The 15,826-nt window shown below is 44.9% G+C and overlaps 1 protein-coding gene across 18 annotated transcripts in view; it reads left to right on the plus strand.

The window, feature by feature from the left end:
- The window catches only part of APBB2 (amyloid beta precursor protein binding family B member 2), a 386,035-nt gene that overhangs the window by 316,350 nt on the left and 53,859 nt on the right, over positions 1–15,826 (plus strand). For all 18 annotated transcript variants that reach the window (XM_055086069.1, XM_055086072.1, XM_055086075.1 and 15 more), the window contains one exon: positions 1,088–1,215. In XM_055086069.1, coding sequence (XP_054942044.1) covers positions 1,088–1,215 — 128 coding nt within the window. The remainder of the gene's footprint in view (positions 1–1,087; positions 1,216–15,826) is intronic.

Consider the following 15,826-nt stretch of genomic DNA (forward strand, 5'->3'; position numbering starts at 1 on the left):
CCACAACAGGGGGAGGCCCGCATACCACAAAAAAAAAAAAAAAAAAAAAAAAACCAGGCCAAGGAGCATCTGTCCTGCTTTGGATTTGAGGATCTGCCAGGAAGCCTCACTGTGCTGCCTTGCTAGACCTCCCTAGCGTCCACGCCACAGCATCTGGGCTGACCATAACCTTCAGTGGATGGTTTAATAATTTCTTAAAATTATGCCTGAGGTTTTGCAAGGAGAGTGAAGTTGGATGGCCTAGCATTCCTACCCTCAAAGAGCCAATATGGGGGGAGACAGGAGACCAAAACCTGAAAACCTGAAGAGTGATGTGCAAGAAACCCCAGCCTCCCCCGTGTTGGTATCACAACAGCACATGCGCAGCTAAAGGCCTCGCGGCTTCTGTGTTAGGCCGTGAGCAGGTTACTTAACCTATAAGCCTCAGTTTTCCCATCCGCTAATCGCAGATAATAAAACCAAGCTCTGAGGCAAGTTAGAGCACTCATGAGCCAAGGAACCTGAAGCCTGTCGCATAACATCTGAGATGTGGTAAAGTCACCTCAGCGTTAGCTATTGTAGCACCGAGAAGTGTCCCAAAGCTGTGCCTGCTATTTACCAGCCAGATCACACAGATAAGAAGTGGTGTAAAAGTTGAGAAGAGACGGACATCGTTGTGGACCTGGGAAGGGCGTCAAGGGGATGCCTGGTAGGGTCTGGCCAGAGGGGAAGGAATGGGGACAGAGGGGTTGTGAGAGGATGACAGACTTGGAGTCAGTAAGAGGCCAGATTCTCCAGGGAACCCGCCATTAGCCTTTTTTCTTAGAGTAAAGTTTCAAAGTGTAAATAATTTAAAATAAGAGCCAGCTAGAAAGCAGGCTAGGGACACATTTCAGAGGATTTGGAGAAGGAGAGAGAAATTAGACATGTGAGGGGAAGGTGAAAGATTTATGAATCTTTTAATCAGGAGGGGATGTTTCTCTCTTAGGAGAACAAATTACAGGGGTGAATTTTTTGATCGTTGAACCGACACCCCCAGGGAGCCACAGACATCCCAAGGACGTGTGGTTTCGTGAGGAAGGTAACCTGTCTTCTCGTTGACTCCCAGGGGAAGGACATGTACCTGGTCCTGGAGAACGACACGCTGAGCCTGGTGGACCCCATGGACCACAGCGCGCTCCACACGCAGCCCATCGCCAGCATCCGCGTGTGGGGCGTGGGCCGCGACAACGGCCGGTGAGTGCCCCGGGCCGGTGCTGTCCTTTGTCACCTCACCCGGTGCCCCAGTTTTAGCTTAACCCTGAAGCGGGGCCTCACTGTTACTGCATGTTGCTGAATATGAAACTTGACAGTAGACTCTCTATAGAAATGTAAAAACTTAAAGCACATCTCTATCCCTGCCTCGTCAGCCCTCCAAGCTCCTTCCGTTCCTGGTTTCTGTACCTCAGACCTTTTGTCAACTCTGGATCCTGCCTCTGAGTCCATGTATTTCTCCCCCCACCCCCTCTCATCCTCATTCATCTAAGTTCCCTACTCATCCAGGCTTTCTGAACTCCCACCTTTTTTTTTTTTTTTTTTGGTCTTCTCTGCAGTCTGTTTTAAAGTTGAGTCTCAGCTATTTCAGATGCTCTGCGATTGGTATTTTCTTTGTAGAGGGCTTGTTGGAAGGGAGAGGTTGTACAGCCTTAATCACATGCTTTATTATTTTTTTAAATTTGTTTTATTGATGTATAGTTGATTTATAATGTGTTAATTTCTGCTGCACAGCAAAATTCACACTGTACAGTATAACTGTACAGGGATTCAGTTATGCATAGATATACATATTCTTTTCCATTATGGTTTGTCATAGGATACTGAATACAGTTCCCCGTGTTATACAGTAGGACCTTGTTGTTTATCCACATCGCAAGCTTTAGATCATTAACTCATGCTGATAAGGAGCTTCTGGGGTTTGAAGTTGGCTGAACTCTTTTAACGTTTGAAATGTCTGGTCATACCAAAGTTCCCCTCAATGTGTATTTTTCTGAAATTCTACTGAATATTTGTCATTGCCAGCAAGTACTTCTTTTTTTTTTTTTTTTTTTTTTTGCGGTACGCGGGCCTCTCACTGCCGTGGCCTCTCCCGTTGCGGAGCACAGGCTCCGGACGCGCAGGCTCAGCGGCCATGGCTCACGGGCCCAGCCGCTCCGCGGCATGTGGGATCTTCCCGGACCGGGGCACGAACCCGTGTCCCCTGCATCGGCAGGCGGACGGTCAACCACTGAGCCATCAGGGAAACCCAGCAAGTACTTCTTAATAGATGTGTTGTGAATTTTTTGCTCTCCACAGTGACTGGAAACAAGGAAGTTCTGATTTTCAAGTCCATATTCTAACTAATAAAGTGACAGTAATCACAAGCATCATACTTTGATACTTTATTAAGTAATTGGGCTACATGCAATGCATCTAACTCTTGAATTAAATTAATCTTTGTCAACTCTCGAGGTATACCCGAGGATCTCCTAGCATTTAGGGACAAGCTATAGGATGATTATTTATTGCTCTGTTGAAAAGGGGCAAGAGCATTGCAGAAGCTGCTGAAAATCCCAGACGACAGAGAGACTGCTGCCCTGGGGTGCCTCCATTCCTGGGCATTGTGGCTTATTGGATCATGGGGTCCTCTAGGTGGCTCTGCCTTGGCCTCGCCATCCTTTGTTTCCCAGAGATGGGCAGTAGTGGATCTGATAGTTTTTTTGATTCAGTTCCAAGTCCTAAGCCTGAAAGGAAAGTGGTTAAGCATTCATCAAAGAACAAGCATTTTTTCTGGAATCACAGGTGAGAAATGGTCTGCAAAAGAGAGAGCTGCAATGTCCTCTCACAGCTGATTGGATAAACCTTCGTGGGAGCACAGTTGTGTCTTTGAGCTTTTGTAACAGTGATGAACGGTGACAGCTGGACCAGGTGCTTTGGGGGGAAATGAGTGGATAGATTATGCATCCACACCTGTCATTCAGTTGCTTAGCAGAGCTGGAACACTGGAGTTGATGCATTGGCATGAATTGATTAATTTTACAGAGGAAAATACCTGATGATGTTCGTGCATCATTAAAAACATTTAGCCTTGACGGAAGAGTGTAAGATACTTGATCCTTCCCTACTTCCTGTCCTCCAAGTTTGTTTTTAAGACAGGAGCCAAGGTGAAGATCATGATATACGTGTGCAACTGGATGGGGTTGTGTTTTTTTAAGGTTAGCTTGTGAGTGGATTTCATCGATGAGGTTTTCAGTTCACCCCAACTCTTTAAAGTAAGGCCAAATGCTCTTTGTTCAGGGAGAAATTATGATTCAAATTCCAGTTGACAAAATTATTCAAGCCCTGAGCTTAGTTTCTCTCATCTGTGAAATGAGGGTGATAATAAGGACCACAAAGCACGTGTATGTATGTGCCTCTGTGTGTATAGTAATTGGCCCACTGATGGGGGATGTGGAAAATGCTTAATGAATGTTAGCTCTTGATTCGTTAAAGCAACATCCACTAGCAGAGACAGCTAATTACATGGCTTCCTTTCAAAGACAGGGAGGATGAGGGAGGGGTCAGACCTCAGGGAGGTTTCCAGGACAGTTTATCATTGATAACAGAGAGGCTGTTTCAGACACTGAGTTCAGTTGTCCTACAGAGCAGGAAGAACCACTCCCCTTGCATCCCAGTGATATCAGTGTAAGTTAGGTTACCTTGCCTTGATTATGTTTTTGAAATGTGGGCTGAGTTACTCATGTTTTTTAAACCATTTCTTATTCTTACTCAATGTTAGCTGATAAGTGTAGTTTAGAAATACACTGAGGGTTCTGCATCAGTTGTCAGGACCTCAGAAAGCTCAGGTAGTGGTTGGGGGCCCTTGAGCTAGATTGCTTTTAGAAACAGTAAATAAAAAAGTATGTTTGTCAGTGAAAGGTTGTATTTCTCCCATTGGACCCCTGAGTTTTCATTCTCTCAAAGAAGGCCTTTGTATTCCTGCTTTTTTTTTTTTAATACTTTCTTTTGTTCTTGATGCCTTTTTTTTTCTTTTCCTTACAGCAATTTACAAGAGCAAATTCAATTTGTAATGCTGCAAAGGAAAGGAGTTTACACTTTGCATGAATAAAACATAAAAGTGTTTCATTTTGCTTGAGAAAATGAGTCCATTTCACATTCTCTTTTGTAACCTCCCTTGCTGAGAAAATGGAATCTCTTAGGGAATTTCTTGATGTGGTTAAAATGAATATGAAAAGTATGTATACCAGAGGCTTGAAGGGCACAGTCTGTCTTGAAATTCAGAGTGCTTCACTGAGCCATGTAATTTCAGGATTTGTAAAGTTGTTTTGGGTTTAGCATTTTCTTAAGGCTTTCAAGTGGATTTGATTTGCTCTGAAGAAATTCCTTATGGAGTAAGTTTACTTTGCGTGAGGGGATGACCCAGCTGTGACACACCCCACCGATCCCCCAGGTTGATTTGGAGAAGCCTCTTATTATGAATGGCTGAGAAATCGCCATCGCATCAGACATTGGTTCTCTGTGGGGTGCTGGTGGTTGCAGGACTGGGCTGAAGTTTTTGTCTTGTTCTTGAGAGTCACGCCTGCCTTTATTATGGCATTTCTTGGAGCCCATGTGCATTACCGCCAGGCAAAGGGAGGGCTCCCTCCTACTTCGGTTCCTTTTGATCACAGTGAGATAAATGTCAAGGCTCCCAGAGATGGGACTGGTGAAAGGGGTCTCATGAGCCTTGTATCTCCAATCAAAGGCAGCACCAGGGAGCACCCAGATTGACCTGCTCCACTTCCACCCCTGTGGGAAGGAGGCCCTGGGTTGTAGAACTGGCTTTTTGCCCCCAGTGACTGGGGCAGGTGAGCACAGTACCATCTCTCATCTTGTCTCTACGGACCTGCAGGGTGCCCTTCCAAGGATGGGGTGGAAGGGATTTCACAACAATTTCAGGGGCTGTGCTAATCCGGCCACAGCTCTCCTATTTATTCATTCGGCCCTGGGAAGCAGCACTCTCCTTATTCTTTTAAAGAGATATCAATAGCAAGCAGACATAACTTCTGAACATAGGAGACTTTAAACGGGGACTTTCCTTGCCTCTTGTGACAGATAAGGGAAGGGGCACACAGATCCTTCTGTACATTGCTGATAGGCAATAGAATCTGCTAATCCTGTCTGTTTCCCATGAGAAAGGAAAGTGGGTGGATGGTATAGTCCAGGGTTTCAGACCCCATAAGTGGGATTTCCCAGGTCGGTGTACCGTGGAGCACTAATAAGGTCAAATGTTCATAGACTTTCCTTGAAAAGAAAAAAAAAAAAAAAAAAAAAAAGGATCTAGGGTCAGTTGGGAAAGTGGGTTAAACCAAGTGCATCAGGCCCCTTTGCTTTGGACCCTCTGGGAGGTTCTCCTGTCCTGATGTGGACTGGAACCCTTTTCTTCATGGAAATGCAGTCTCATGGAACACACTATGGGAAATGTTGCTCTGGTCAATAAACTCATTCATTTAAATTAGTGGCAACACTAGATTGCTGTTTTTGTCTTCAGGAAAAATTGGAATTCCTTGTAATAAGTAACCATTATAATTGGAGACCCCACTGGGCCTGCTCTAATGAAGGTAAAATTCCTTTATAATTAAAAGCAGCCATCACAGCCATTGTGCACAAGGGCTTTTTAAAAAGCACTTTCTTATGCAGGTTAAATGTTGACCCTGTGATGCTGTTTGTGCTTATAGTTTGTATAGCAGAACTTCTCTTCTGAGAGGGTGTTTTATGTGTCTCTTTTCTGCTTTTGATGAACAGTTTTTAATAAAATCTTACTGTGTGATAGATTATTCATAAATTTCCAATTGTTTATCTTTGACTTAAGTGTTTTATCTGGATAAGATCTCAGGAACTTTTATCTAAATAACATAGTAAGTCTCAAGTGCACTGAATATTTTTTTTGTTTTCTCTTCTCTTGGGATAGTCCCAGCTGGTTTTATCCACCAAGCCCCTGGTTTTAAGTTGCTTTAGAAGTCTACTGCCACACGTAGTTCATGCTTTTGTTTTCCTGCCAGTGTTGTTCTGTGTTGATTCTTTTGAAAAAACTGCTTAATTTTGGGATGGGGTTGGGGGGGTGCATGGGCATCCTGGCTGTAATACTGAGGTTAGTCAGAATGTGCAAAACTGTAACTTGTAGGGCTTCCCTGGTGGCGCAGTGGTTGAGAGTCTGCCTGCCGATGCAGGGGACGCAGGTTCGTGCCCCGGTCCGGGAAGATCCCACATGCCGTGGAGCGGCTAGGCCCGTGAGCCATGGCTGCTGAGCCTGCGCGTCCAGAGCAAAAAAAAAAAAAAAAAAAAAAGAGAGAGAGAAAACTGTAACTTGTAGGCTTTCAAATGTAAAAGGTGGTTTCGTAACCACTGTCTTTCAACCTCTTTCTTTTAGAGATTAACTGAGGACAGAAGGGGATGATTTGCCTTAGGTGACCCATCTAGTTGTGACAGGGCAAAGACAGACTCCTGGAATTGTCCTCTGTCCAAATAGGAACTCCTCTGTTAATCTGACAAGAGATAATGGATGGTCTCAAATTACCTGGGGTCAGCAGGGAGACGGAGAACCCTGCACTCGAGGCCTGGTCTCTTTCCTTGGGGAGATGAAACCACAGGTGTGAATTAAAAGCAGAGGTTGACAAAATATGGCTCCGAGCTGCAAATGGTTTTTCCATCTTTAATGGGTTGTTTTAAAACGGAAAAAATGGGCTTCCCTAGTGGCACAGTGGTTAAGAATCCGCCTGCCAATGCAGGTGACAGAGGTTCGAGCCCTGATCTGGGAAGATCCCACATGCCGCGGAGCAACGAAGCCCATGAGCCACAACTACTGAGCCTGCGCTCTAGAGCCTGCGAGCCACAACTACTGAGCCCACGTGCCACAACTACTGAAGCCCGCGTGCCTAGAGCTCGTGCTCCGCAACAAGAGAAGCCACCGCAGTGAGAAGCCCGCGCACCAGAACGAAGAGTAGCCCCTGCTTGCCTCAACTAGAGAAAGCCCGTTTGCAGCGATGAAGACCCAACACAGCCAAAAATAAATAAAAATAAAATAAATTTATTTTTAAAAAAATTTTAAAGGAAAGGAAAAAAAGAATAGGGGATCCAAATGTGGAGGACCCAGTATGGCCTGGTTCTTTCCAGAAAGAGCATTTACAGTAACATGCATTCAGAATAGAATGAGGCAGTCATTGTGGCTGCTGTAGGAAGTCTGTGGAAAAGACAAGTCCTGTTCTACCAGGACTTCCAGTGTCTTCCTAGTCTGACCAGCCAGAGGACCTGTCTGTAAGTTGAAGGGGACCTGGAACTTGCACACGTAACAGTATGCCCACATTCTGTTCATATCCCTTTGGCCACATGCAGCTGCAAGGGATTCTGGGAAATGGAGTCTCTAGCTGGGCCAACAATTGCCAAGTTAATACCACTATTAAAAAAGATGAGGTGAAACAACTAGCCTCTGACACAGTCTGAAAAGGAATCACCTCAAGTGTTCCCAGCCTATGACCTATTGTTTCCTGTGACAGTTATTAAGCTGCTGTCCCTCAGCTCCAAACCTACCCTTCTCTGCTTGCTTTGTGAGACTGGAGCTAGGACTCTGCAAAAATGTTTCTGCTTCTCTAGTTTGCTGCTCGTTAGACTCTGACTAGAGGGGGCTGCAAGGCTGGAGGAAGAAGAAGGAACTTGCTTCCTGTGTCTGTGAGCATCGTCCTAGAACAACTTCTTCATCCCGCTGTGTCCGTTCTCATGCAGTTTTCCCAGCACTCACAGAAATGCAGAACCGTTGATCATTCCCCTTCTTCAGAGCCACCAGTGCCACTGGCTGGGGTGCCCTCTTTAAAGGTCTGAGTCCCGACCTTGCTTCAAGTCTAGAGACACCAGCCCAGCGGCACCACCTCCTTGGTGTCAGAGGTTTTGCACCATGGGGCTTCTCCAAGCTTCTAGGTTTTGATAATTCCAACCTCTGCCCTTTGTTCTCTCCACCCTCCAGGTCACAGCCCCCTCTTGCAATTGCTGCCTCCATGATAACTTCTTCCTATTCCCTTTTTAGTTTTGTAGTTACAGGTCTTTAAATGATCTTTCTGTCCCAGTAACTGATGTGGTTCCTGTCCCCTGCCTGCACGCTCCCGAGTTGACCCTTAAATGGAATTAGCACTGACTAAAGGAGGCAGCATGAGGGCGTGCCTGCCCTGAGGAGGGCATTCGGGAGAGCAGGTGAGTGGAGCTGTTCTTTATGTTCAGCTTTTCACACTGTGGTGATACAACAGCATGTGTGCCAAGGAGACGTCCTTTCTAAATTGGTGGAAGTTGCCAGTGATAAAGGGCAGTTCTGTTTTAGGTGACAGGGTTTTAGAAACAGTGGGCCTCTTGGTGTTTTTCTTTTAATGTTTTCAATATCCACATTTTTAAAAATAAATTTATTTCTTTATTTTTGGCTGCGTTGGGTCTTCGTTGCTGCGCGTGGGCTTTCTCTAATTGCTGCGAGCGAGGGCTACTCTTCGTTGCGGTGCACGGGCTTCTCATTGCGGTGGCTTCTCTTGTTGCGGAGCATGGGCTCTAGGCACGTGGGCTTCAGTAGTTGTGGCACATGGGCTCCGTAGTTGTGGCTCGCGGGCTCTAGAGCGCAGGCTCAGTAGTTGTGGCGCACGGGCTTAGTTGCTCCATGGCATGTGGGACTTCCCGGACCAGGGCTCGAACCCATGTGCCCTGCATTGGCAGGCAGATTCTTAACCATTGCACCACCAGGGAAGTCCTGGGCCTCTTGGTTTTGCATCTAATTGAAAGTTGTCTCTATTTTCCCTTTGCCATTGTTTCTTTTCCTAGGAGTGATGGAGGGAGGTGGGTCTTCACAGGGAGGATGGAGAGCTTCCTAATGACATGTAGTCAAAGGGTTCTCTGAGCCAGCTAGTAATGAAAGATTGATGGAATCCCAAGATCTGATAAAAGTTTAATCTAAGGTATATGCTGCCTTGCCTCAGGGAGAGAGCAGTAATTCTCTCCCTATGTGCCAGTATTATCTTGACCTCTAGAGCTAATTTCTTTTTAATATAGACACATGATAAACAGAGGCATCAGGATTTACTTGACTGTTCTGCTGACTTACACCATAGTTATATTTTATCTCTATAGAAGTGGCCTTCTTGCCTTCTATTAATCATGCTGGGATGCTTGCTACTACTTTCAATCTAGAATAACCTGTAAGGAAAGTGATTGTCTAAGAAAAGTTTCCCTCAGAGGAATGCCTTGAGAGTGTCTTCAAGCCGATCCTTCCTTAGTGGATCTATGAAGACAACAGTTTCTTCTGAGGAACACATCCTGTGTTTTGATAGCTGGTTCAGTGCCTAATCCATTGTTTCTCATGAGCATGTTTCAGCACCAGGTGGTGTAGCTTGGGAGCTTGAGATTGTCGTGTCAACAGCAAAAAATTCTTAAGATGATCCCTGAGCAACTTCCATCTCACGCTTCCCCTGAGTCCCAAGCCAGGTGAGGGATGGCCCATTCTGGATGTAGCATGAGGGTGATCCATCATACTAGGCTCCAGTGATTCTCTGTCAGTCTTGAAAGTACTGTGATCTTCCTGGAACACTTAGAGCCTTCCGAAACCAGAAGTCAGAGTAGTGTCAGCGGAGAAGAAGCCTAATGACCCACGCAGACATGGATTCATGTCTTAGAGAGCAGAAAAAGTTGTAACTATTGTAACCTAAAGCGTCACTTGGTCACTTGGCCTGTCGTGTATACTCAACAAATGATTAAGTGTTTGATAAATCGCTAAAAGCCCTATGTTATCGCAGATGAATGGATAGTCACTGGTTTTCCTACACAGATTATCACCTTGAACTCTTTTACTTAAATGTAACCGTCTGAGATTTGGGGCTTCCTGGTGAATCCAATGATTGAGAGCATAATGCAGCTCCGATTCGTTTCACTCACAGAACACTTCTGACACCAAATGTGTCAGTTTTCCACACCAAGCAACTCTCCAGGTCTCTGCCGACAGCAACTGGGTGTCCCACAGTTTAATTCCATTCTGACACTGACTACCAGGTTAAGGGCTCAGTTCCTACAAGACTGCCCCCATTTCAGACGCCAGTCACAAGTCCAGGCCACCCCTACACCTGCCCGAGAGCAGCTGTAAATCAGAGGTTCCCACGGAGGTTTCTCCTTAGGTTCAATGATTTGCTATAACGGTTCACAGAACTCAGGAAAACACTTTACTTACTATTACCAGTTTCTTATAAAGGATACAAATGAACAGCCAGATGAGGAAGCACAAAGGGTGAGGTCCAGAAGGGTTATCAGCTTCTGTCCCCGTGGAGTTTGGGGTATGTCACCCTCCTGGCACCTGGATGTGTTCACCGACCCCCGACCCCCAAAGCTCTCTTGACCCCATCGTTTAGGGTTTTTACGGAGGTTGCATTACATAGGCTGACTGATTAAATCATTGGCTGTTGGTGACTAGCTCAATCTCCAGCCCTTCTCCCTTCCCTGGAGGTTAGGGTGAGACTGTGAGTTCCAACCCTTTAATCACAACCTGGTCTTTCTGGGAGCAGCCCTCACGCTGAAGCTATGTAAGGGCCCCCAGACATCTCATTAATGTGCAAAAAGGTACTCTTGTCGTTCTGGAGAGTCCAAGGGTTTTAAAAGCTCTTGTGTCAGGAACCAGGGTCTAAGACCAAATATTATAACAGAAGATGCTCCTACCACTCAGGAAATTACAAGGGTCTTGGAAGCTTTGTGTCAGGAATCATGGATGAAAACCAAATATAGATTTCTTATTATATTACAATATCATGGTGCACAGTTGGTTACTGGAGAAGAGAATTTGAGAACATTGGGTAGAACTCAGGGAGTCTCACCACATATAATTATGTCAAGTTTTTGAGAGCCCGGTTGGTCAAGAGAAGGAATACTGGTATAGGAATCCCACCATATGCAATTTAATCATGGTTCTTCGCTGGGCCTGGTGTTGAGGACTTAGTGTCCCAGCCTCTCCATCTGCAGTGGGGATTTTTGCTGGGATGGCAGAGATGTGAAGGTGCTTTCCTAGAGCTGTCAGGCATTGTCCCCGGGGGCAATACTTTTATTAAGAATTAATATTTCCTTGAAATATTACCCTGGGTCAACTGTAACAGATTATAAAAATCAGGAGAAATTTTAAAACCTGGGAGGTTCGCATTATTTTGTCTTTGACTTTAAATATCTAAAACTCTTCCGTTATTGGTTCCCTGTGAGTCTTGACTGATGACGTGATGCCTCTTCAAAGGCCAACACTGATGTTTAGAACCTGCCCTCTCCCTGCCCCCACCAAGTGGCTTAGTGTGTTTCTAACCCTCTTATTAAACCAGACTTGGTGCTTATGTATCACAGCTGTGAATTAAAGCCTGGCAATGAATTGTGTATGCAGGAGTTATTTTTTTAATAGAAAAAAGTGAGAATTTATGAAAATTATCCTGTAATGAGCTTTTCAGTCCAGTCACTTGGGATCCGAGACTTCCTGCTGCTGTCATACCTGTCTGTGTCAGCATGAGCTGTACCAGCTCCCAATGAGGCCCACGTTTCTCTCCTCCAGCTCGCTGGCCTCTCTCCTTCGGCAAGAGGAGAACCGAGTTATGTTCCCTGTTTTCCCTCTTAGCACGGCACACAACCTTTGGGCTCCAGCACCGGGTGCCCTGTTTCTTTATTATAACTTCAACTGGGAATTCTTTTCTAGGCAGCTCCCAAAGAGTGCCCTGGGGAACTGCTCTTTAGAAAAGTAAAGAAGAGAAAGGAAATCAAAAGCAAGAATTAAGAAATTAAAGTCAGAGTCCTCAGGCAAGGACTCAATTTCTGAGGGTAAAAAAGTCCTGGGAGGGCCTTCCCTGGTGGCGCAGTGGTTGAGAGTCCGCCTGCCGATGCGGGGGATGCGAGTTCGTGCCCCGGTCCGGGAGGATCCCACGTGCCGCGGAGCGGCTGGGCCCGTGAGCCACGGCCGCTGAGCCTGCGCGTCCGGAGCCTGTGCTCCGCAACGGGAGAGGCCACAACAGCGAGAGGCCTGCGTAACGCAAAAAAAAAAAAAAAAAAAAAAAAAGTCCTGGGAGCAGAATCAGGCAGGCTTTGTCGCGGTGGCCAGAGATTGGAAATACCAAATCAGGCTTGGGGCCAAATGGAAAATATATGAGCCAAGGAGTTCATTTTCAGTGGAAAGGGTAAATCTCTCCAAACCCAGGAAGAATCACTTAGATTATAAATAAAGGAACACACAATGGGTGACAGACTGGATCTGGTGCCATTCGCATATCCAGAGAAGCTGGATGGTAGGGGAGTAAAAAAATAAAACGTAGAAAATTTTGTCATTCTACCTGTTATTTTACACCAGAAGCATGCCCGAGGGCAAGGAGTGTTTGAAAGTACTGAGGTGGGATGGGCTGGGGTTAGAGGTGCCCAGTTAACAGGCTCTGAAGGAGCCCGGGGTTGGGGGAGGCTGAGTACGGGGCTTGCTGACGTGGCAAACAGAACTGTCAAGTAATGCGGCAGGGGGCTGACCAGGAGTAGAAAGGGCCAACCAGATGAGGACTGCCTTTCTCTACGCAGGCAGTGCCTTGTGCTTCTAATTGCTTCTCTAGGCCTAGTCATCTCCCCTGTCTTGCCAAGTCTGGCTCTTTGGGTGAGTGGCTCCAGCTCTGTTTTCAAAGGCTTCTTTTTACCTGCACAGAGCACCCTGGCCTATTGGAGATCCGCATTCAGGTAGGGCTCACGCGCCCGGGCCCCGTACCCTGAGTCGCCCAGCCCAGAATGGGGAAGGTCATGATAGAAAGGAGGGTCCCTTTGTAACTGGAAAATTGTTTGTGGCTCCTGCCTCTTCATCTCTAAATCCTTTCTTGCTACCCACTAAAGGAGAACTCCCAAGTATCAATTTATCGGAAACAAAGCCAGAAAAATCTAAGTCTCAGTCTGTAGCCCAGTAGAACCAAATGTTTCTAGGAGGGCACCGAAACCAGGTCGGTCCCAGGAGACAAACTAAATAGAGAACGACGCAGGAATTTTACATACAGCACCAGTAGAGGCACCAGTATCATTTCTTTGATTACCAAATCTGTGAAATAGATATTTAGTTCAGATCGAAAGTGTCTGATTCTCCCTGGCCCTGACCCCTCAGCAGCCCTCCCACCCCATCTGCCTTTGGACATAACTGGAATGGAGATTGGGATAAGGATAAGAGGGCACAAATCACTCCTAAATCTGTAAGCGTCTGTCTGAACTCCAACGAGTTCAGCTGCCTCATGAAGGAAGCTTCTCTCCTTACTGCGAACCACAAGGCCATAAATAGTCGTGTGTGCATGGCGCCTGCTTGGCTAACCTATGGCCAGGTCACCTTTGCCCTTAGTCCAGTGTGGTTCATGGTTCTGCCATCTAGTCAGCTACACAGTCAACAACTTGGGGGTCCTCTTACCCCCACCACATGTAGGGAGTGGTCAGACCCTAATGCTTTGGCCTCTTAATACTTAAGTCAGCTGCCCCTCCCCAGGCTCCTCCACCTCCCGTCCAGTATGGTGGCCAAGTGCACATGCCCAGCTGCACCGGCTTGTGCCCTTGCCCCGCACTGCCCTTTCCTGCCTGCTCATTTTCTAAACCCTCCTGGTGAGACCTTTATGTTTCCTTGGATTGAACTGACTATTCCCTCCTCTGGGGCACAGCCAGAGCCTATGGGAACTTACACCCCAGCACCTCTGAAGGAAGAAGCTTTATTTTACTTGATTATTATATGTGTGTATCTACCCACGTGGAAATAAATTTTGCACGGACAGTTATTAGATTTTTAAAAATTTGTGTGTGAACTCCCACGTTCTTTATAATCATCTATTTTTCTGTGTCATTGGCTTTCAAGCTATTTTGTCCTAACCTGTAAGAAATACAGTTTATGGCATGACCTAGTTTTTCCCCCTCCCGCCTCTCTCTCTTCCCTTGACTCACACAAAAGTTTTACACGACAGTACTTAGATTCGCAGTGTGTTCTGTTCCTTGATTTGTTTCTTTGCTACACTCTGTTCTATTTAACTTTCAAAACGCTGTTTGTGACCACTAATTGATTATAGTTTGAATAACACTGATCTTTGGTTAACTTTTCCAAAAAGTCTTTGAACTGAACACTCTACCAGCTTAATACCTGGTGTTTAAATTTAAAAAGATTCCACAGACAGTTAATGTTAGGAAACGTCCTGCTCTCAGAGAGCCCCGAATACACAGCTTAGCTGTTGAAGGCTCTAAGCTGTCCTGCACTTAAAACTTGGTGAGCATAAAACACATTAATTGCTTCCTACCAATGAACTTCAGGGAATCAGTGGCGTTTCTGGAGCCCGCCAGATTGGAAAACACTGAACTACACTGATCTAGGGATTCTGAATGATGACTCTATATCACAATCTGTTATCACAGATCTCTCTTTTTAGATGTTACTTTGCCTAGCACTCCACCCCCATGCCTGCCCTGAAAAGTATAGTATTCTCACAAGCATAGCTTTCAGTGCAGTCAGTGAATTCTCAGAGAATTTGGCCTACAGTGAAAATTGCATACTAGGTCACCTTTCCCTTTTTGCCAGGAAGTTTTGTGTTAAATCAAACCCTCAATTGCCATAATAAGAATAGACTGAACTATATGACTGCCTTTTTTGTGGATCAGAAATGGTTGAATGTGGTTCAAATTAATATTTAGCCTAACTGATTTATAGACTCACTTCTTCCTTCCATCTGGTTTCAAATTTTACTTTTCTAATTTAAGAGCCTGATAGAATGTGTGCCTTTCATTGTAAACTATTTAACTCTTTTGGGAAGCAAATGGGATATAAATTTTAATAAGTAAACAGAGTCCAGCTGTAATGCCCCATTAACCAATAGAGTGTTTAAAATACAGATTTTTTTTTCTGATTTCCCTATTATTCAACAATCGGTAAATGCTATGCATTTTGCAGTGAGGAGTATTTTGAGTGTTTTTTTTCCCCCTGTACAATCCCTGGGTGGCTTTAAGAACAGCAAATTTTAAAATATATCTTTGCAGACAATTAATATTTATTGACCAATCCAAATGACATTTGTGGCTTTCTCCATGAATTAGAGAATAATAGTGTCGCAGAAATCACCTCAGCCCTCAAGGTACTTGCTTTACCAGACTAGTTTTCTCTACCACCAGGGATCTCATTACAAAGATAAACAGCAATTACTAAAAGCATTACGTCTAATGGATGGAGTGGAATTTCTTAATATATTTCCCCCCGCAAATTTGGTGGCCTAGATTAATTGTCTGTGCCCCTTTATTGCCTAGAGGAAGTATTTTGATTTATCTTTATATAGCTTCTAGCTTGAGTTGCTTTGGGTTTTGTTGTTGTTGTTCGACTTAGGAGAAACTGTAGAAGATATCTATTAAGAAAGATAAAGCCTAATCCTATTCATTAAATTCACTAAGTCAAGGGTTGAAATAAAAGGGAGAGAAATTTTTTTTAAATAAAAGATAAAGTTTTAATATGTCTATACGAATTAGAGTGCTTCTTTAAAAAAAAAAGAGAAGATGGTGTATATCTTAAGTCTTTAAATCTTGGGTCACTTTTAATCATAATGTTGTTAATCATTGTCTTATGCCTTGAAATCATGCTGTTAGAACAGATTATAGCAAAGGTATGTTAATCAGGGCAGGAGGAGAACAGAAATGGCTGTCATCATCCGGAAGGGGCATCATCTTTTTTTTTTTTAAGCTTTACAATTTAACCATAATTGTGCCTGTGTTTTTTGGGGTTTTTTTTTTTTGCAGTACGCGGGCCTCTCACTGTTGTGGCCTCTACCGTTGCAGAGCACAGGCT

The sequence above is a fragment of the Physeter macrocephalus genome, chromosome 7 (assembly GCF_002837175.3).
Source record: "Physeter macrocephalus isolate SW-GA chromosome 7, ASM283717v5, whole genome shotgun sequence".
Classification (NCBI taxonomy): domain Eukaryota; kingdom Metazoa; phylum Chordata; class Mammalia; order Artiodactyla; family Physeteridae; genus Physeter; species Physeter macrocephalus.